This window comes from Podarcis muralis, chromosome 5, assembly GCF_964188315.1.
Source record: "Podarcis muralis chromosome 5, rPodMur119.hap1.1, whole genome shotgun sequence".
NCBI lineage: Eukaryota > Metazoa > Chordata > Lepidosauria > Squamata > Lacertidae > Podarcis > Podarcis muralis.
The window spans coordinates 22,509,010-22,531,440 of NC_135659.1; the positions used below are offsets into that span (position 1 = coordinate 22,509,010).

The 22,431-nt window shown below is 39.7% G+C and overlaps 1 protein-coding gene and 1 long non-coding RNA gene across 8 annotated transcripts in view; one reads left to right on the forward strand and one right to left on the reverse strand.

The window, feature by feature from the left end:
* Nucleotides 1-13: 13 nt before the first annotated feature.
* Nucleotides 14-22,431, reverse strand: part of GPSM2 (G protein signaling modulator 2) — a 34,528-nt gene continuing 12,110 nt past the window's right edge. For 4 of the 7 annotated variants that reach the window (XM_028732604.2, XM_028732601.2, XM_028732602.2 and 1 more), the window contains 13 exons: nucleotides 17,756-17,977; nucleotides 16,031-16,166; nucleotides 15,112-15,254; nucleotides 13,286-13,409; nucleotides 12,246-12,361; nucleotides 10,884-11,039; nucleotides 8,554-8,662; nucleotides 8,163-8,292; nucleotides 6,739-6,809; nucleotides 4,556-4,729; nucleotides 3,884-4,034; nucleotides 3,577-3,794; nucleotides 14-606 (listed from right to left, as the gene is read on the reverse strand). In XM_028732604.2, coding sequence (XP_028588437.1) covers nucleotides 439-606; nucleotides 3,577-3,794; nucleotides 3,884-4,034; nucleotides 4,556-4,729; nucleotides 6,739-6,809; nucleotides 8,163-8,292; nucleotides 8,554-8,662; nucleotides 10,884-11,039; nucleotides 12,246-12,361; nucleotides 13,286-13,409; nucleotides 15,112-15,254; nucleotides 16,031-16,166; nucleotides 17,756-17,976 — 1,917 coding nt within the window. In that variant the 5' untranslated portion in view covers nucleotide 17,977 and the 3' untranslated portion in view covers nucleotides 14-438. Of the gene's footprint in view, nucleotides 607-3,576; nucleotides 3,795-3,883; nucleotides 4,035-4,555; nucleotides 4,730-6,738; nucleotides 6,810-8,162; nucleotides 8,293-8,553; nucleotides 8,663-10,883; nucleotides 11,040-12,245; nucleotides 12,362-13,285; nucleotides 13,410-15,111; nucleotides 15,255-16,030; nucleotides 16,167-17,755; nucleotides 17,978-19,866; nucleotides 20,084-21,555; nucleotides 21,581-22,431 lie in introns of all 7 variants that reach the window. The other 3 variants (XM_077928394.1, XM_077928395.1, XM_028732606.2) reach the window with 3 other exon arrangements.
* Nucleotides 606-7,558, forward strand: LOC144327763 (uncharacterized). Its single transcript, XR_013392857.1, has 2 exons — nucleotides 606-1,480; nucleotides 3,350-7,558. It is a non-coding gene; the product is annotated as an uncharacterized LOC144327763 (long non-coding RNA).

Genomic DNA, 22,431 nt, shown 5'->3' on the forward strand with positions numbered 1-22,431 from the left:
ACAAAACAGCAGGTTTTGCTAGTATGAAAATATTTATTTTTCTCGTGTTGTTTTTTTTAAAAAAAACAATGTAATACTTGTCAATTGTTTTGGAACATTCTATACTTCTTAGATGTTAGAAAAACTTTTGAGGTTAAGTCTAGAGTTTTCCTATTACATAATTTTAGCTGGATTTTCCCCCATAAGCTCATGTGAAAAGTACCGTTAAACACTAAACCATATGAAACAAAAAAATATTTACAGAGAGAAAATTGAAACAGTGCTCTATAGAGCTTTTTACAAACATTTTTAGATATGTTTTTTTCAAGCTGTGGCAGCAGTAACTGTACCATAAACTTTTCCCCTTAGAGGCATTGTTTCCTGTATTATTAAAAAAAAAGGAATTCCAGTATTACACAATCCATCTGTTTCTCTTCGGTGTGCTTTTGAAGAAGTCCATTAATTGGAATTTGCCCTCTTCAAATCAGAGGGTAGAAAGACTCTCTGTTCATCCATTCTCTTCCCTTGGGATCGCAAAATAAGGCTAAAAAAATCTTCATCGGGTACAGTTGGTCCTTTTGTGATGATTGGTGGTGGTGCACATCTCTGATCATCTAGTCTAGAGCCCTAAAATCAAAACAAAGTAGGATAGTAGGATAGGAGTTACAGCTAAAATCCACTGTTTAATCATTCCACAGTTCAATTCATCCTGTTTGCCCATGTTAAACCTATTAAAAGTAGTAACATTCACATTTTGGCAGAATATTGTCAGCCATGATTTCCTGTCCTTTCCCAGCAGAAACAGCATATATACGTTGTGTGGTTCTTATTGAAATACTCACTCAGAGAAGCAGTAATATAGCACAACTATGTCTGTTCCTCCAGTGACAAAGGAAGAAAAGAATTGTGGTGGGGTTTTTTGATTTGGTAACATGGTGAAAGATGTTGGCCAAATTGAAGCTGGTTAAAAGATTTTGTAGACCAAAATCCTGGAAAAACTATTTTACTTCCACAGCAAATACACTAGGAAAGCAAGTGCTAGAAACATTTGGAAAATCTTAAGTGATAGGATATGTGTTTTTGAACATGTCAGTATGCTATTCTCCATGGTTACTGTTGGATAACAATGTGGTGAGTTCTTGTTCTCATTCTTTTTATTGGTTTTTCACATAATAAATACAAAGTACAATAAACAATAGCAGCTTGCCTGTCATTTTGGGGGGTGGGGGTGGTCTTAAAATTGGAAATATTGCTTAGAACAAGTTAGTGATGCATATTAAAGTCTCTAATCCAGTAACTCTGCCAATGTTTCCATGGGTGTGGGGAGGTTGTCTCGATGCAGCATCTGTCGTACAGGAGAAGAATGGATGCCAGCTAGAAGAATAAAGGACTCATCTGGCATCTTGTCACACTTCCCAGCCAGAGCAGTGAACTCCACCCAAGTGTGTACCATGAATGGATACAGAGGCCTTAGCCCAGATTAGAGAGGAACACCTTTCAGGTATGCATGAGCATATACTTCAAAGTCAGCTAACACAACATGAACCCATTTTAAGCATACTGAAAGATTAGTGACATATTGTTGTACCTTTCATGATAGGAAAAGTGTGACACAAGAACAAAATAGTTTTAAATTTTCCTAATCTACCGTATTTTTCACTCCATGAGAGACACTTTTTTCCTCTTAAAAACTAAGGGGAAATGTCTGTGTGTCTTATGGAGCGAATGTGTGGTCCCTGGGGCGGGCTTCAGCTCTGGGAGCAATGGGAAGGCTGAGCGCAGCCTGTCTGCTGCTCCGTGAGCTGCTCTTTGGGGCTGGTGGGGGGGGACGGACCCGAGCTTCTCCCGACAAGTTCCTTAGCAGCTCTGGGGTAGCCCACGAAGCCTCCGCAGGGCAGCAGGGAGCCTGGGATGCATACAGGCTCTGCTCAGAGCTCCCTTTAAATAATTTTTTTTTCTTGAATTCCCCCTCTAAAAACTAGGTGCGCCTTATGGAGCGAAAAATACGGTATATTTTAATCATCTCTTCCTACTAGACCCTTAGTCTATGAGCTCTTTGTTTGGAATAGTCAGTTATGTCATGGAAAGACTCTAGAGCTTCTTTTGCGTTTTGTCCTTATGAAGTCAGAGCACTTTAGATAAAAACTGAATTACCCAGTTTGCTTACAATCTCCAAGGCCCTTCAAGCCTCCTTCACTATATTATCTTTTTATAAATGTTATGTTAGCCACTCCTTCACCTTGTCAAGAAATGTATTCCAACTGAAATAAATTTTTCTCCTTGCACAGGATTCACAGCTAGTTGTTAGATGCTTGGGAAGTAGGGCTGGCCGAAGTCAGGTTTTCAATATTACAATGTATCACCAGCCAAACATTACAGTCTGGCAATTCACCATGATGTTGAAATAAGCTGCACTGACCCCAGCCCACAAGGGAGGGAGCAGAGGCAGTTTCACCTCACAGGACTGGGGTCAATGCAGCTTGTTCCCAGTGCTGGGGGAGGAGCAAATCCCTCCAGCCCCAACACCTGGTGTGGAGAGAACATGCGCTGCCCATCTGGGGGGGGGGCACAAAGGCTTTACCCCCCCCCCGCCCAGCTGACCAAGCCCCATGTCCCTCCAGCTCACGGGGCACTTTTTTGTACTGCATTGCCCCATAAGACCCCTCATCTGACTGCCTTCGCCCTGGGTAGGTGAGGTCTGTCTTTCCTCCCAGGGTGGTGGGTCACCCTGGGAGTAAAGATGCAGTGCACTGGTTGGGCCGGGAGAAAGAGATAACCTGCCAAGGCGGCACTGTGCCAAGGTGCCTGCCTCACCACCACCTTGCCATGCGTGGGCTACCTCTTTTGGGGTGCACAGCTGCCTGCCCCTCAGCAGACAAAATCTAGCAGAGCACCCACCACGTCTCTGCCTTGTGGGGGCTCCCTTAGACTTCTCCGCTGCAGGGCAGGCAGCCCAAGGGAGGAACAAGCTAGCTTGCCCTCAATTCTACGATGGCCAGAGTGCAATGGTGGCTTCACCTGGTGGTATATTGCGTGTGAAATTGCCTCCAGTGCCCAGCTCCAGTTTGGAGCCTGGCACACTGGTGACAAAGGGACTCCTGAGTGGTGTAGCCCTCATACCGGTCCTGGACCAATGTATTGATATAGAAAAGTCCTTTTGATCCAGGCTTTGAAAACAAAATCCTAGTGACATGTATAGTCATTTCAACAGGGAGAAAAAAATGAGATAAGAAATCTGCAATTGTGAGGGTCAGGCAAAGTCTGTGCAGAGAGCTGTTTTCTCAAGTCAGAGCATGTTCTGCTTATTTCTCATCCAACCAACATTAGATTGTTTATAAATCCAGTAAGTTGAGTTCCTTATTCGTTACAGCATTTTGGCGAGCCATTTGATTTTAAGAATATATCTGAGGGTGACTCACCACAAGCTTTGTTTAAAATGCTAAGATTTATCAGAGAGCATTCATTAGCTTTTTAAATTGAAAAAAACAGTAAGAACCCACTGAAACCAGATGTCATCATCATGCTGCATAAAGTTTATTTCCTCCTGGCCTTCACAAAACATGACATACTATGTAGAGCACCATTTACAAGACTTACCTGATATTTTATCAAAATGTCAAAGAAGTCATCATCTGGTTCACTATTGCTACTGGCCATCAAGCGGCCAAGGACCGATTGACTGTTGCGCTGATTAAGACGAAGTCCTGGTAAATCACTGGCATTGGCTCGCTGATCATCTAGACGTCTACTCTGAGAGCTAGCAAGAAGATCTAGAAATTCATCAGTGTGAGGTGAGACCATGGACGTAGAAAAGGCTGCAGAAAGATGAAGAAGAAAATACTTATGCTGCTTCTATTCTATTCTTTCAGAAGGTGGGAATTATACACAATTTAAAATTAGTTACATTTTTTCAATGTTCTTGACGGTGTAGAAGATGATGTCACTGCCAATCTGTTCCTGTCCTGGAAACAATACCGTTGATCATCCATTCTGTTGCTCTGAAATCGACTTAGCAAATCAAAGAACCCTTCATCTCCAGGCACATCAGGGCTGTTCTTTTAAGAAGTCAGATAAAAAAATAGTCAGGCCAAAGTTATACTGGTTACTTTTGAAGACAATAGGAGAGATTTTTCCTCTACCCGTGTTACAAAAAAAGCTATGCACAGATAAATAGCATGGGAAAGAGGGAGGGAAGAAGAGCCTATGAGGTAAAACAACACTTAGGCTAAGACGCTAGCATCAATTTCTATCCTAACAAAGCCAGCACAGTATTTGAGCAGCTGATACAGGTTTTATAATCAAATGTTTAGTTCTCACTCCAACCCAACAAAATTTTCAAATGGATTTTTCCACCCGAATCCTAACCATGCTTATTTAGAAAATATCCACTGAGCTTAATGAGATTTGCTTCCTAAGAAGTATGCTTAGAATTACCTTCATCATGAGCATTAATCATGATGTTCCTAAGATTTTTTTTAACTCAAGCAAACAGGTTAAACCAACATGCTTCTTAAAAAGTGTTCAAACTATAATTTTAAGATTTCTTTCAAGCAATTAAATTTTTATCCACAAATACCTTCTGTGAACTTAGTCGGTGGTCAATAGAATTACTAGCATCCTGAAGCACTTTAGAAGATGTGATGTTTTTGTATTTTTTGCCTTTTAATCGATTTACAAAGTGTAGTTTCGCTGAAGGTTTAGGAACTAGTGGTTTCTGTTTGGCCAGAATTTCACTGTTCCAGTCCTGAACCTAGAGAACAAGGGACAATGTATATCAAGAAACTATCCAGAAGAAAGTCTCTCATTCAGGCACAAAATACTACCTGCCTTAATTTTCACACTACTAACACTGAAGTGGCTGGTTTAATTTGCGTCAATATCTCCACAGAGCTTGAAAAATTCAAGTACCTCATATCAAAACAGGAAGAAGCCTGCTATGGCAACAAATCCTACACCCTTGAAGTTCTAAGCAGCCTTCCAAGTTAGAACATTACAAGCGGTATCCACTACAACCTGTATCACTATAATAGACATGCAAATTTTGGGCAAGAGGGTGGTCACATTTTCCCAGGGACAAGATACTGCCACTTTTAATGTTTCTTTGTGACACTGCACTACATTCAGGAAAGTAGTATGGATCCCAGGTATTATTTAGCTATGCTAAACTAATTGTCCAGGATAACTTTTTAAGACCTAAAATTAAGTTCATGCAGTGATGCCAATTCCTTCTTCATTATATTAATTGTACATCACTTTTTCCCTGTTTAAATTAGCTCTACCTCCTTAGATTGTTCCTGAACTACAGATACACACAAGCATTCTGAATTTTTAAATATCCCATTTCTGTGTACAGATCAAGTGCAGCAAAAAGGAGAGACCCCCCCAGGCAAATGGGGGCGGGGCAGGTGGAGGCACAAGGGGTGGCAGGAAGCAGAAGCAAAGAGGACACAGTGGAACAACAGATGAACTTCTATATTTTTAACTTTTTCTCCTACCCTTTGACTCCCCATGTGTGGAGGCTAAGGGCGGTATTCAACGAAGTTTTGCTTGGGGTAGGCCTACTGAAATTAATGGACCAAACTTAACCATGGTCACTAATTTCAATGGGTCTACTATGACTAGAAATAGCACAGGAAACAACCCTAAAAATGTGAACTTGGAATTCATTTTACCCATTTCTTAGCAAAGCTGCTGCTCCTCATAATTTTAAAACAATAAATTTAATGTTTAATGTTAAACATTAAACATTTAATGCTTTTTGCTCCTCCCTGCTGGTAAGCAGGAGCAACAAATCACAACTCTTGGCTTAGTATTCTTTTCAAATCAGGGATCATGTTTTTTGCTCAAAAAACAGGGATCCCTGGATTGAGTGATCTGCACATTGACAATAGAACATTAAGGGTCATTGTGATGTGTGAACCAAACCTTGGAAAGAAACTCAGAACATCAAACTGCACAGAAATCAGTCATCATTCCATTTTGCTTAGGATGTACTTGTGTACCCTTCATTTCCAGTAGCATGCCTCAATTACAGAACCAAACATTATTACCCTTAGTACTGTTCTACTCCTATATCTTCTCTCTCTCTCAGTGCTATTTCTGGTATTTCCATGTAGTCATCTTCTGTAAACAATGGCTTAGTTTATTTTAAGTACCTACAGTACTCAAGACAAAGGGAAGAAAAATATTTTCTATCCCTGATAGATTAGTCAATCAACCAACTAAATCTCTGCTTCAGTTCAGCTGATTTGGTCTTCAGATCATCAAATACAGCATAAGGTATTGACAACCTCAGGGGAGGGGGAGAAGGCTATAGATGCACACACAAGTGGTGCCATATATTGCCAGATTCACAATCAATCAGAAACAGTTAATAATACAGATTTTGATTCTCCCATTTTTGACCAAAATCACTTTGTGCATAACTTGTTCTGGCTAATCTAACATCCAAAGGTAGTTGCCACTGCAGAACACTGGTCAGTGAGGAGCACTGCTGCTAGAGACCTGACACGCCCCCCCCCACCAGGAGAGAGGGGGACGACGACAAAGCAGCAGGCAGGTCAGCACTGTGCAGGCGCGTAGATGGGAGTGCCACAACCTCCACATCCCCTCTCCCTATAGCTTGAATGACAATTAAGACTAATGTGCTGAATCCATATTAAGTTAATAATGCCTAGCTGAATTCCATTTCCTGTAAAATCAGTGGGTGCTAATGTAGTCCGGATCCAACCCATGAAATATGTTCAGCCAGTCACCAACCTTTTCAGGAGTAAGCTTCATAAGTTCCATGTTTTCCATACTATGGCGGCGTCCTACTCGGGGTCTTGCACCTTAAGACAGAAAAATAGTTTATTTTGAAGGAAAGCTTCATAACAAGTACAATTACCAGGACCTTCTAAAGTCTAATGACCAACAAAGATCATTACTACTTGAGACTAATAATTGAATTAGAACTCACCTACATGCAAGGTAAGATTTTATCAAATTATGTATTTATTTCCCACTTTCACCTGAAGGTCCCAAAGCAGGTCACAGCATAATATAAAAACAACTTGGAATGACTTAGAACCATAAATATAAAGTGGCTCCTAAAAACATAAACCTCAAGCGTCAAAATCCAAGGTGCAGCTTCAGCATTCTCTGAAAGCTGTATAATGAAGTTGCCAGATACAACTCAGCAGGGAGTTCCACAGCTTAGTGGCCACCACAGAGAATTCTCCACAGAGAATGCCCTGTCACAGGCCGCCACCACCCCAAGCCTCAGATTGTGGAGGAACTACCAAGAGGACCCCCTCTGCTAATCTCAGCTGGGTCTGTAAGGAATGAGGCAGTCTTTCAGATATTTAGGGTATTTTGGGTGTGGGTGTGTGGTGTTGGGGCTGAGGGGTGCTCTACACAGTGGATTTCAGCGGGAGGACCGGACCAGGGAAATCACCAATAATTATCTCCTAGTTCTGCTGAGGGACTCCACTGTATAGGTGTGCTTATAAAAGAAAAATGGCTTGTGGTTTTTTTAAAAACAGTTTCTAAAACCAGAATACAAGAACAGACCCAGTATTGAAGATTAAGGATTGCAAAACTTTTCCCCCATTGCATTGCAAATACACAATGGAAGCAGCAGGAACTTCCAACATTGGAAGAATGGCAGACTAAGATGATGGAATATGCAGAATTGGCAAAGCTGACGGGGAAGATCCGAAATCAGCACAACATACTGTTTGAAAAAGACGAGTAAATTTATACAATATATGAAAGAACATTGTAAACATTTGAAAACCTTTGTAGGTTTGAGTTGAAATATTTTGTTATGCTAATATCGGGACCTGGTTTACATTTAACGAGGTAAATTTTATTAAGAAAGAAAAAAGGTAAATAAGTGGTTATAGAAATGCTAAGATGTAAGTGATTATTTATGAAAGCCAGAGAGTGGGATGGGGGGAAGTCGAAGCTCAATTTGAGCATTGTTCTTTGGTTATGAGATTATGTAATGGAATGTGATTATGGTAAAATGTAAACTCAATAAAAATTATTATTAAAAAAAGCATATACAGAGTCTTATAATTTCTCCAAGTATATCCCAAGTATATGTGAGAAGTATATCCCACAAAATATCAGCCTATCTATGAGTGTTGAAGATTAATTAAGATAAATCTTAATACGTAATCATGAAAGTTTATACTTACCATTCACACTATGATCTAGAATTTGATTTTCTGTCATCATTGAACTGTTTGTGCTGAAACTTAGGCCAAGCACCATTTGTAGATCTGAGAGGTTAAGTTTAGCTGTTAGTTCTCCAGTTTTATCTCCCACCTGCAATCAAAAGCATTTCATAATTTCATATCCATACTGAACAAGTTCCTGTATGTAAACCCCAGTCCTTGAACTTCTGAGGCAGCTTCCATTTTGAGTTTCCCTATTGTACTGAGGCTTCTGTATTGAGTTTTGGTTTTCAAACATTTCGAAACTCGAACGGTCTTCCGGAACGGATTACGTTCGAAAACCGAGGTTCCACTGTATACTTATTTTTATAAAAAGAGTATACCACAAACAACTTGTAATATGACCACATACCTCTCTCGAAATGTCCAAATGCTTTTCGGCATAGTGCATAGCTTGTTCATGGTTCCCCAAGGCTGTGTATGCATTCCCCAAACTCCAGCATGCTCTTCCTTCACCAATTCTGAAACACAGTTCAACAGCATCACACTTATTAAATGCTCCATACATTAGCTTTCTAACTGACTTAAACCAGTAAGGACCCATTCCTATACTAGTCAGTTCATATGCCACAGTAAACCAGTTAATCGTTTAATGCTAATGCACTGGTCTGTGCCACTTTGTACTCCCCACTAGCACATGTGAGAAACAAATCGTGATCCTTGGCTTAGCTTTATGTCTGAACCAGAGATCATGTTTCATTTAAACAAACCACTATCGGCCAAGAACAAGTAAGAACATAAGAGCCTGATGCATCAAGCCAATCCTATCTAGTCCAGCATCCTGTTCTTGCTAGCCAACTACGTGCCTGTGGGAAACCTTTAAGCAGGATCTGAGCACAATAACATTCACTCCTCCTGCAACCCAGTAACTAGTATTCAGAACCATTACTGCCTCCAACCATGTATAACCTTCTTGGCTAGTAGCCATTGATAGCCCTACCCCCCATGAATCTTGTCGAATCTTTTAAAGTTGGTGGTCATCACTGCCTCCTGTGGGAGCAAGTTCCATAGTTTAACTAGTTTAACTATGTGCTGTGTGAAGGAGGACTTTTATCTGCCTTAATCTTCCAACATTCAATTCTAGTGTTATCAAAGAGGGAAAAACACTTCTCCATCCATTTTCTTCACTCCCCACCCCAAGAAGCATCCTGAGCATGCAGGCATAACAAGGAATGGGTCCTTTCTAAGGAAGTGTTTTCCTCTTCTTCTTTCACTCTCCTTCCCAGAAATCCTCATTCTCCCTGACAGCACGACAGCTCTCAGTGTGGGAGTGGGACACAACTATAGTATCCCCGCATGTCCCATTCACAGAGTTTTCTGCCTCTCTTAGCTTTCCTGGTCTGCCACCTTAGCTTCAAGGGAATAAGCTTGTTCCAAGAGAACCAGGAGCAAATTGCACTTTGGACACACCCGTGACTTTTGCCCAAAAGGGAGATAGCTGTACATGCGACAAGACAGTGTAAAACAATGGAAAGCCCCACACCCCTGCTGACATTCCAGTTGCAGGGGTTACTTTTATTGAGAGTTCAGGTTTACTTTAGTTAAAGGAAAGGAGGGGCAGAGAGTCGTGTGCCCTGGCCTCCTTGCCCTGCTGCTAAACCTGCACATCTGCTGAACTCACCTTGATGCTTTGTCAGCTGGGGCTCCCTCTAGCTCACTAGGTTGCTACAAATTTACATGCCTAGCTTTCTTCCAGCTACTGTAGTAGTCAGTGAAGTCAGGAGGTGTGGCTCAAATTTAGTTAGCCCCCTAGGAATGGGGAGAGAACAATGGACAGTGGCTGTTGAATCAACTAGTCCTCCTAGTGGTGCAGCACTGAAACTGCTGGCACATTTGCAGAGCTAAGCAGCATCCAGTATAGGTTCAAATAGGAGGACAATGTGTTCAGATTCTGTGCATTGCAGGGGGTTGGACTAGATGACCCTCAGGGTCCCTTCCAACTCTACAGTTCTGTGATTCCTTCCCTTCCTGAGAGGAAGTCCTGTTTACACGCTCTTAGTAATGCTACTGAACAAAGCTAACTAGCTTTTATTTTTGTTTTATTTACTGGCAGCAACACACTTAACACCGTCAGTCAACAAATGCATTACTTTATGGTCCCTGCAGAGGGGATCCATTTCTCTTTGCTTCATATGTTAACTGTAGAGAATCAGAAGTATGAACACGCGTACTTCCACAAGCTGCTCAATTAAAGTAATACTTAAATGAATTGGTTCTCAGTAACAGTTTATATTCAATTTGAATATACAAAATCTCATTAATGCACAATTTCAATTAAAAGCCCTAAAGCTACATAATACAAAGCTTAGTGACAGAAAGCTGGCTAATCCCAATGCAAATCTCACAACTTTTAAAAATAATTAGTGTTTATTGAAGTTTCCAGAGTTGTATTTAGATATTGAACCCAGGCTTTTGTTTCTAAAGTAGCAGATCAAAAGACAAGTCACTGCACAAAACTGAAGGGAATTTTCAAAAGAGTTTCTGATATGGCATGGTCACCTACAGTTCAAAACAGTGGAGGGGAAAATCCCAAGGGGCAGGGGCAGGTTCTTAGGCATGCATAGTGTAGTTCTTTGGACCTTTGTCTATTTGAATAGGACCATTATTCTATAGGAACTTAATTTTATACCCTCAAAAAGATCTCTCTCTTGCTAATGAACAGTGGACTTTTAAAAGCCTTACCTATCATTCAGTTCTTCAGCAATTGCCAGGTGTTTCAGATGATAATCGATGGCCTTTTCATAGTCTTGAAGTAAAGTATATGTATTCCCAAGGCTGTAGCAAGCTTGTGCTTCTACAGCCCGGTCTGTAAGCTGCCTGGCGAGCTGCAGTGTTTTCCTAAAAGTACAAACAGCTAGAAATAATCTTCGCTTACATGACTAACAAGAATGTATCTGCACATAGTTCAAGTGGCTCTCAAAGTTTAATATACAAATATAATCCTATACAAAGCTAATTGTCTCCCCATTTCCAGAACAGTCTTTTTCCTTAGACAAATAGTATATATGCATAAACAAACATACAATGGGTCTTTATCAATCAATCTCTATTGTTTAGACTAGGAGTCACAACAAAGAAATAAAATAAAATAGTAATAACTTCAACAAAACAATATAATTTATTTATCGCGCTACTGAGAGGGCAGAAAACTGGCTCAAACTTTAGAAGCTGCCAAAGCAAATATCACCACTGCTAACAGGGTCACCCTACTTTGCAGTTCAGACCAATTAGGTTTCCCATCAACAGCTAGATCTAAGGATCTGCTGAAAAAACAGGTCAGTCAAATAATGGGGTACATTTTCCACAGAACCAGTGCTGCAGTCTAAAGCCATAGGGTAAGAACCCATAAACATAGGAAGTCAGACCATTGGTCCATGTGGCTCAGGGCTTGTCTACAGTGAATGGCAGCAGCTCTTCCAAGGTTCCAGGCAGAGGACATTCCCAGTCTTAATGGGAAATGCTAGGCATTAAACCTTGGACCTTCTGCACACACAAGCAGATGTTCTACCATTGACCATTCCCAAAATATTGGTATTTTCCTAAAATGATATTCTAAAACAGCTGTTGTTTGTTAGATCCTTAGATGAGTTAAGATAGTTTAGAGCATTAAAAAATGTAAGAAAAGCTTGCTGAATCAAGCCAATGGCCCATCTTGTCCACCACTCTGTTCTCACAGTGGCACAGACTGTTTATATGTTCTAATAAAAACTGATTTTGAGGGTCTTAGTTTCAAGGGGGGACTGCCAATACTGACCTTTTGAAAAGATCTGAACTAAACTCAGGAAAGAGAACACAACCAATATTCAAATAAAACATCTAAATCTGAAAGTAGCTTCAGATTTGGAGTTAGAAATAGGAAATCCAGGCTCACACAAATATAATATTCTCTGGGTGGTCCAGGGCAAGTTATATCTGAGTCTAACCTACCTACAAGATAGGCTAAAATCTGAAGGAAGGATTATAAATTTATAATGAAAACTAGAAGGATTGGAAAACTTATGAAAATAATACTGTGGTTAGGTATTAAACAATACATTGACTAACTTGTAGTATTCGGCAGCAGTTTCAAATTCTCCAAGGAAAATATAAGCATTTCCAAGATTGCTGTAGGCTCTTCTTTCAGCAGCTCTATCACCAAATTCTTTTGCAATTAAAAGGCGCTGAAAAAGAAAGGTTCTGTTGTCAAATACTGTGAATTTCTGATGGACAACTACCTCCTCTGGAATAGTTAGGAACCCATATGCCCACTACTGTGTCCTGAAAGAAGGAACAGTAACTCTTTCCTGAAAAATTCAAAGTAAAACAACTTTTAAATTCTCAAGTCTGCTGTTTGTAATGGTTCATACTGATATCCAGTAAGTAGTTGTGAACTGTAAAAGGATGGAATTTAATATGTAGCACAAAATTTTAGAATCCCAGGTTACTGATTTCAAATAAACCTTAATGTCATAGCTGTCAACTTTTCCCTTTTCTTGCGAGGAATCCTATTCGGAATAAGGGAATTTCCCTTTAAAAAGGGAAACGTTGACAGCTATGCTTACTGTGGGTTTCTTTTAATAAAAAATTCAGCTATTTCTGCAGAACATACATTGTTACAGATTCTTTGTAAAGAGGAATCCTGAATAAACTATCTTTCATCACTAGGAGTTAACAGATGATAATAATAGTAATAGTAGCAATAATAAAAACCTGCTTTTTAAATGGCAGGTGCATACATCATGCTGGAAACTATCACTATATTCTGGCATGCCATGCACATAACACCAAGCCAAGGTTTCTTCAGCCAAACTGTGGATTGTCTGAACCCAGCCCAGTTGACTAAAAATTGTTTGTTTTCTGGCAATAAAGCCATGGTTTGTTCTTGGCTTATAGACTTATTTAGACTATTGTGTGGCATTATGTCTGAACCAAAAAGTCTTTGGCCATACCACCCCAGATGCTCACCAATCTATACAGCAAAGCAAGAGCAGTCAGAAAACAAACCAAGCTTGGGAGAAACAAGTCACGGCTCTGCAGGATGACTTCTGGTTTGTTGAAACAAACCATGGCTTAGTGTTTTGCGTGAACACAGCACTCTCTTGTACCTGTTCATGGGCAGTAACAGCACTCCTGAAGTTGCCCAGAAGATAATGAGTATTCCCCAGGTTTCCATAGGCACGTCCCTGGGCTGCTCTATCGCCCAGCTCTGTCACTAATGTCAGGTTCTCCCTATTTAACAGGGAAACAAAATAAAAACAATTAAAAGGTTTATGTTAGAAATGCATAACAATTAGCAGCCATGAAGGTGGCTGTTCTTCCTGCTCATGGAACTGACACGATGACCACAATACATTAATAACTTGCTAGAAGCCATCAATATTAGGTGGTTTAATGCTTTCACCCTCACAAGAGCCCTGATCCAAAGCTGTCCTTCCAGAGATAGGAAGAGGGGCCTAACTCAACCTATTGTCAGAGCTGTTGAAGAGCTGTTGCGTATATAGGCGGTGACCACTTTGCACGTGTTCAACAGATGTGCGACTGCCAACATGTGGGTACCTGTGGACCTAGAAGAGGGCATAACAGGGCAAGGCAGGCTTATGTGCGCTCGAGCTAGAAACAAAACCCTGTGCAAAATGGTTGACACCTATGCCTAGAGAGAGATTTTGGAGGCTTACAAATGTGTGGTCAGTTTGTTGAAGAGCAGAAATTCACCAAAACAGAATCCCTTTTTCCACCTCTCTGCATTGCGATATTCAGGAAAAATAGGGAGATGAGCAGAGGAAGCCATCAGTTATTAGTGGCTTTTCCATGCAAAAAACATTTATATGAATCAGGCTTGTAAAAGTAGGGTGGTACACTCACTAAAGATTAAGTGGAAGGCGTTTCTGATGAGAACAACAAGGTCTCTTTAACTCTATTGTTTTATAATTATTATTTTTCACATTACAACCTGGTTCGTTATCAGCTCATGGAAATGTACATTTTTGATAAAAACGTGGAAGAGCATAGACAAAATGAAAGCAAACTTGCTTCTCTTTGGGTACTGTTAAAAGTTCCTACACAATATTTTTTTTCATTTTCCTCCTTCATAAATATATGTTCATGGTTTGAAATGGGATGTGTGTCACCAGACTGAAGCCAAATACTGTTGAAACCAGTGGTCAGCAGATCTCATGACTTGGGATAGGAAAGTATTGATGGAGTTCAAATGGGAGTGACATGCAGCACTTTTCCATAAAGGCTGTACAGTGGTACCTCTGGATGCGAACGGGATCCGGAACGGATCCCGTTCGCATCCTGAGTAGAACATAACACGTGACTGCGCATGCCACATTTCGCCGCTTCCGCGCATGACGTCATTTTGAGCGTCTGTGCATGCGGTGAAACCCGAATATTAAGAAGCAATAACCCATATAGTTTTGACTTAACTTCACTGGCTTCTGGTACTGTTCCAGGTACAATGCAGGACTAAATTTGGTAACTAATAAAATCTTGAACGAAACAGTACATACCATTGTGACTGCTATGATAAACTGAAAGTGTGTCCTACACTGTGCTCTCTGTGAATTAATTTCATTTTGGAAAGGCGCATAAACAGCTTTTATGACAGTTACTCTATAACTGTTGACATTTCCCTCCTTAGAAATTCATCAGCAAGTGCATTTTTATTGGCCAGAATGAAGCTGCTGCAACTGGAGAGACAAGGTTTCATCTGAATCTTTCATATGTTCTATTTTTGAAATTTATTTTTGTGTTTGGACTTTAACAAATCTTCAAACAAAAAGAGCTTATTATATAGAGAAGGGGAATTAGAAACACAGTTTTGAAAGCATGTCTAATATAAAGCACATTTTAAAAGGATATAAATACTATTTTAAGCCACATCAACTCCGCTTCCAAGAATAGTTCTCCCGCTCCCTTTGTTACTTACTCATAATAATCTGCAGCTTTCCGCAATGCAGCTTTAACATCATCTGGAAACTCTCCTGGATCATGGGTACCTGCACAGGCTACACTTTTACCCTTGGAGTGGTATACATTTCCAAGGTTATAAAGTGCTCTTGCTTCTCCAACCTAAAGAAGAAAAGGCTGGAAATGAATTTCAAACTTACTGCCTTATGAATGCTTTCAGCCAGACATATAAAAGAACATTTCTCAACTATTCAACAATGGATGTCTTCCCATTTATACTAAACAATCATTCCTTTCCTGCAATTCTGATGAGCCATTTCACCACAGCATTCCTCAAGAAGGCTCACTATATTTGCAAATATGTTTTATCAGGTGCCACATCTGCAGACTGCAGGAACTCCACAGAGACATCTTTTAATTATCCAAACACATGCTACCTGGATTGGTAGGCACAAAACTTTCTTTTTAGACTATCAAAACAAGTTCTCAGGAATGTGCAGGTGCTACCAAGCACTCGGTTATGAATGATTTCCCATGGTTCATGCAACCGGCAGATTCCCACACCTATTTGCTTTTAACAAAGACGAATGGCACGAGGAGAGGTTAAGAAAAGCAAAATGGTGAATCGTGTTTAAGACCAGTCTGGATTGGTACCCAGATTTCCATAAAGGTTATAGAGAGCTAGAATGAGGTGCTCTTTTGTTCTCTACACAGCAAATGTATTATTAGGACAGAGACAGTAAATGTGGTATCCTCCCGATTTTGTGGACTGAAACTCCCAACGGAGCAGGAGGGGCAAACAGTGGTATAAGAATGGGAAACTAAACAAAACTGAAATCACTTGAACCAAATAAATCTTTAGCTATAACCTTGTTTAAAAGAACACTTCCTGTCTCCGCCCCCCGCCAAACAGTGCTAAATATAGCAAGTGTTTTTACCTTGTCACTTAGCTCTCTAGAAATGTCGAGGTGCCTCTGACAGCGGACAATTGCTTCTTCATAATTTCCAAGGACCTTTAAGGTATTTCCCAAGTTTCCACTTGCTTTAGCTTCGCCTAACTGGTCCCCAATGGTCCTGAAAATCAAAAGAAATATGAACTCATTTCTGCCACTTTTATAACGTATGTGGACTTCAACCTACCTTAAACAGAAATATTTTCCTATTAAATATCTACATTAGTTACCACATGTTTGTTACAATTTGAACACACTTGAGTCCCATCCTAAATATGTTTACTCAGTATTAAGCCTTATTTGTGTATTTTAGACAACCTGTGATCACATTAATTCCAGCTAATGGCTTAGCAAAGACTGCTTGGAGATATTTTAACATTGGTCAAACTGCTACAATGCTATGGCTCCAATTCTAAATGCTCTCACTAGTACGTTAAGAACTACTGAAAACAATAGGACTTGGACATGTGCATAGTATTGCACAGTAAATGTACTACAATTTAGAATTCAATTACAACTCGGTGCAGCTAGGTAATTTTATACCCTGAACTTAATGATCTTACCGGAGGGGGGGGGCGAATTTAGAAAGCTATGTGTATTACTTCAATTTTGAAGTGTACAACACTTCTCTTTTCCCCAACTCCCTGCCACCACTCTATGCTTTACCACTGCTTCTACATTTCTACTACATTAGTGCGAAGATCAAACCAAAGCTTCTGCTGTCCTCATGCTAAACACATTTACTTGAGAATAAGCACCATTTTATTGTAGAAAAATACATTCTTAAAAAGTAAAAAAAATGAGAATATGTGACCATCTACATGCCCAGCTGGGCACCCCCTGTCTATACAATGTTTGCAAAAATAAGAAGAATGGTGAGGCAACTAGCCTCAGTCCTGCTGGGAGCTAACATGCCCGTGCCAGCTCAGGTCTTGTTATGAGATCTCCCTTCCTTTATCCCAAATCATCTGCAGCTCTTGATGTTCACTAAGGGACCTGGACTTAGAACAACGAATGAATATTTTTAAAAATGAGAAGAATGAATAACAAACTTACGTGCCTGGTGGATATGTTTTGGATATGGTATAAACTGCATATTATATATATATATATATATATATATATATATATATATATATATATTTCTTTATGTAGTACTTTACTGGCTGCCAATCTTATGCTCTGTCAGTTTGTTTCTTTGAAGTGTATAATATTGTTTTGAGAGTAAAACAGTGTGTGTTTTAAACTTTAATGAAGATTAATTAACACCACCACCACAATATTAGTGTCAGGAAACCCTTTTTGAAAAAACTAATTTCCAGTACATATTTTACACAATGCTTTCTAAGATTGTATTTTCAGATATGCAGGTGGCAGAAGGAAGATTAGTTATACACAACTAATACAACTTAAGACCCAAGTCAAATTAAGTGTGTATTAGTGATCAATGCATGCCTTGCTTACATATAATACCCTGGGCACATCTGTGGCCGCTCTCATGAAATCCTATTAGCATATTTCATCACATAATTAGCAGAAATTAGCCTAAGAAATTTCTGTTGACAGAATTATACCGAGCAACATTCCATTATCATGTGTTCAATATATGGTCAAGTATATCTGGTCAATTTCACTGAACAAAGTTTATTCACAAACAGAAAAAGTAATTGCTATCTAGAGGATCCTGAAGGAATCAAAATTTAAAGTTACCTTGCAAGGGTTAAATCATGGTGGTGATACTCCAAAGCTTTTGTGTATTCATGCAAGTAGAAATAGGCATTGCCCAGCTGGCTGTAAATTGCACTGAGGGTTTTCAAGTCTTCTGTTCCAACCTGAACTGCTGCTTCAAAGAAAGAGACACCAGCTCGACAGTCCCCTGCCTTACACAACCGCTCCCCTTCCAAGGCAAGCTCCAGGCAAGAAGCTTCCATTCTGCAGAGATGGAATGCAAGACGCCATGAGTTCCAATATCCTGCTATTCCCCGCAGCTGTCATTAAGACCTACCTAAAACCCACACAAAATCCCTTGCTAGGCACTTTTACTGAAACATAGATAAAATATGCTTAGTTCAAGTGCACACTTAAGCACTCATATGATTTTGCAAAATTAAAATTAAGTTCCAATTATGTTAGAACAGCTGATGCCCTTATTACATATATGGTACATTATTATACAAAGCAGAGGGTGTGGTTGCAGCAGCAATCCTAAGTACCACATACACTTAATAAACATGTTTGGTAGCCCACCAACACATCATTAGTCATTTTGCAGCTCACCAATAGCCTGAAAGAAGAGGTTAAGTATCTGTTTTTCAGTAGAAAACAATCCATACTGGAGGAGCTTCTTTCAGAACATGTAGCCAGAAATATGACTTACCGGTATTTACTAGCTTCCCAGTTAAGGACCTTATAGTGCAGCCCATTTCATACAACAGAGGCAAGGGTTGATTTCCAACCCAGTACAGTGGTACCTCAGGTTACATACGCTTCAGGTTACATATGCTTCAGGTTACAGACTCTACTAACCCAGAAATAGTACCTCAGGTTAAGAACTTTGCTTCAGGATGAGAACAGAAATCGTGCTCTGGTGGCGCAGCGGCAGCAGGAGGCCCCATTAGCTAAAGTGGTGCTTCAGGTTAAGAACAGTTTCAGGTTAAGAACGGACATCTGGAACGAATTAAGTACTTAACCCGAGGTACCACTGTAATGGTTATTTTCAAGGCTACATTTCAGTTCAATTGACTAGACCAATGGTTGAATATCTCTGTGCCTGTCCTGCATAAGCAGGAGACACTGCTTCATGTTTTAAGCTACCAAAAAGACCTTAATCAAGCACAACAGGCTTTAGATTGCAGTGGTAAGCATAATTAGAGTACAAAACTGTAGTGCAGAACAAAAAGTTGCAGTTCATGCATTTGTAAGGCCCCTGGTATATAATTTCTATTTGGGTATGTCTTGACTGTACACTACGTATGCCTAGTTGTGGAAGAAGTTCTCTCCCCACCCCTCTCCACCCAATAGAATAAATGAGATGATTTATATTGGGGAAAGAGTATGGAAAGGGTTGAAAGGGTTAAATCCCCTCTTCCTGAGCACCACAGTCCCACTCTTCAACACAGCCCCATGGGACAGCTAAACAAGAACTGTGGGTGACCTAAATCACTGATATCCTACCCCCTGCTGCTGCCACCACCTGTTCTGTCTGGTTTGGACCTTACTAGACTGCTGTGTTGCATGCTTTGAATTGCTCCGTTATGTTGCAACTTCAACACAGAAACATGGAAAGTGGAAAGAAGATCGTGAATCTCTTAGCTGATGAATCTCAAGTGGCTATGTGATTTAAATTAAAAATTAATTGTACCACCAAAATATACCATCTATGTATTTAATTCCAGATTCCTGGTTGCAGTGTTGGGCTTTTACAATAAGAAACGTGAGTGCATGTTTTGCCACCTATGCAAGCTCTTAAAATCAGATGTACTGCCTCCCATCTTCTCTGAAAAGAGTGCTGACAGTTACCCTGTTTTTATTTATTTGGGGTGGGGGGAACACACATGGAAGATATGCATAGATTATACAGATGCTGTATTAGAACTGGTTCCATGATTGCTTCAAAATTAAGATTCTGGCCTGAATTTCAAGAACAGGCAAGTTAACAAGTTAGGTGATATGGTATTAACATGCGGAGTATTTATAGGTTTTTTTTAAAAAAACAACAACAACGCAACAAGGGTCTTTTCATTTAGAAAGCATAATCCTTGCACTCAGGCCCCTAATGTGTCATTCTGGTGTTCAATAATGTTTAGGTTCTCAGCTCTTACCCAGCCAACTTTCACACATAAATATTCTTGGATTCAATCTTTACAGGGGGGAGAAAGAACGAGTTATTCGTGCCAGTTGGACTGCAGTTCTCTTGGGTACAATTCAGCCAGCAGGAATTCCTTCCTCATTCCCTGCCTGAACTATTTGGGAGAAGCCTGGAAAGACAGACCACAGAAATCTTCCATCCCTCTTTCTCTGGCTTCTAAAGAGCTTGGCCTGTTAAGTGGGTTAAAGCCAATACTTAATACCAAGTCAGAACACTGAGCATATTATCAGAGAGGAAAAAGGAAAAAGGTGGGGAGCAAGATGTAATTACATATAATAATGACTAGAAAACAGGCAAGAAGACTAAAAATCAAGTTCCTTGCAGTACAGGCTTTACTTGAAGCCCATGTTAGAATCACAGAGGCAGCTGGGGGTGGCCTTACAGACTATCTAGTCAACCCCCTTGCTCAATACAAGAAATCCTGAGTAAGAGCACCCCCAATATATGTTCTGCTTGAAAAACTACAGCTAAAGCTCACCATCCATCGAGGCAATTTGTTCCAATGCTGAACTGCTCTGATAATGTTCAACTGAAATCTACCTTCCATTAGATTAGTCCATTAGATCCAGCCCAACCTCATTTTATGCAACTGCCCCTCAGGTATTTGAACAATGCTATCATGTGTCTCCCCAAGCCCAAATATTCTTCTCTTCAGGCTAAACACCCTCAGTTGTTTTTTTCTTTAGAGGACTTGTTTTCCACACCCCTGACCATATTTGTAGCTGTCCACTGAACCCATTGCAATTTGTTTACAGCATCCAGATGTTCAATGTGTGATTGACTATAATCCAAAGATCCTTTTCATGTTTTTCTGCCAAGCCAGGAATCCTCTGTTCTTTACACATGCATTTGGCTCCCCGCCTCACAGCAGAACTTTGCATATACCTTGGTGGAATTTGATTTTGTATGTTTCATTCAGTTTTCCATTCCATCAAGAACGTTTTAGGTGTACTACTGTATTCTGAGGAGTCGGCTATCCTTCCCAGTTTTCTGTCATCCTCAAATCTGAATACTAGTTAATACACCTTTTCGCCTAAGTCACACATAAAAGTGTGAAGAATTCCAGGCCTAAAACAAGGACTTGCTGCACCCCACTTGAAACCAGATTGATGAGGAATTACTGATACGCACTCTTTGAATATATCATTCCAACCAGCTGTAAATCCACATAACAAAACTATCCTCTAGCAAACAGTGAATCAGTTTACTATCCAAAATATCATGAGGAACAAATTAGTTGAATTCTTCCCATATATTCACAACAAGATGACTGTTAACATTATGAAGCATATAGTCCAGCAGTTAGGACTACAGAAATACACAGAACACACAAAAAAGCATTTTAAAAGTGATATGCAGCATTTTACCCATACTAGAGAAACTGGAGCATGAAGTCACATAAGCAGTTAGTACGGTACAGCACCTGACTGAGTTAATAAATAGTGCAATTATTTTAAATACCATCCAAACGCTATATAGGTTGTCAACTGGCAACATAAACCCCAACTTTGTATATACCAAATAACATATATTTCTTCAATATCATGCAACAGGATCTTTTAAAATTTTCTAGTCAAAACAACTGCAGAATTAATGCACCACAGACTATATGTAATAAGAAACTACCAAAAGTATACTGTACCTCTTAGCCTTTGACACTCCGCAGCCTAAACACAAGGATATGATAGACATTCTTAGCTTTTGTTAAAAAAAATAGTGTACGCCTATTAGTCAGGAATCGTACAAAATAAATCTTATATTTCGTTTGTAAGTCTAGTGTCTCATGTTGGCCAGCCATACCATAGATTTGGAAACTTGCCAAAATATCTTAAACAGAACTAAAAGCCAACTTCTTTCATTTTGTTACAACGATGTCTAGCCAACATAACTTGAATAAAAACAAAATTGACTACAACAGTATGTAACACCACCACAACAAAAGAATTAAGACACGCTATTGGGTAATCTTACCTAATCCTATCCCCTCCAAAGAGGTTCTCTCCGGGCACTTCATGTTGAATGTCACATTCAATTAACTTGACATTTAGAAATTATAGGGCTCATCAACATGTAGAGGTTTTCCTATCACTTAGCATGATAAATTTATGGTTATCCTTTCTTGAATTTTCATTTTAAGTAATGGGTAGATTTTGATTTTTAATAAAGATTTTAAAGCACAAACTCAAATGAAGCAGAATTTTATGAAAATTATATTATATGCATAAAGTGGCTTAAGGATAGATGGACACAATGCTGGAAGTATTTTTATGACTCAAGAGCAGATCTTGCAGGAGTGCAGAGATGAGGTGTTTACTGTTACAAAGCGATAAAAGCAAATAACTCCAGTTCAATTGTGCGAAGGCAATTTTTTGGTATGCCATACTGGAGATCAAAGCAGCTTTGGGAAGAAAAGCTATTTACAGATATCTCATTGGATCTAAAAGCTGGGCCTTAACTGAGGTAAGATACAACTTGCTTTTAATTACAGGAACAGCATTAGCAGCTGAGCAAACGCTTT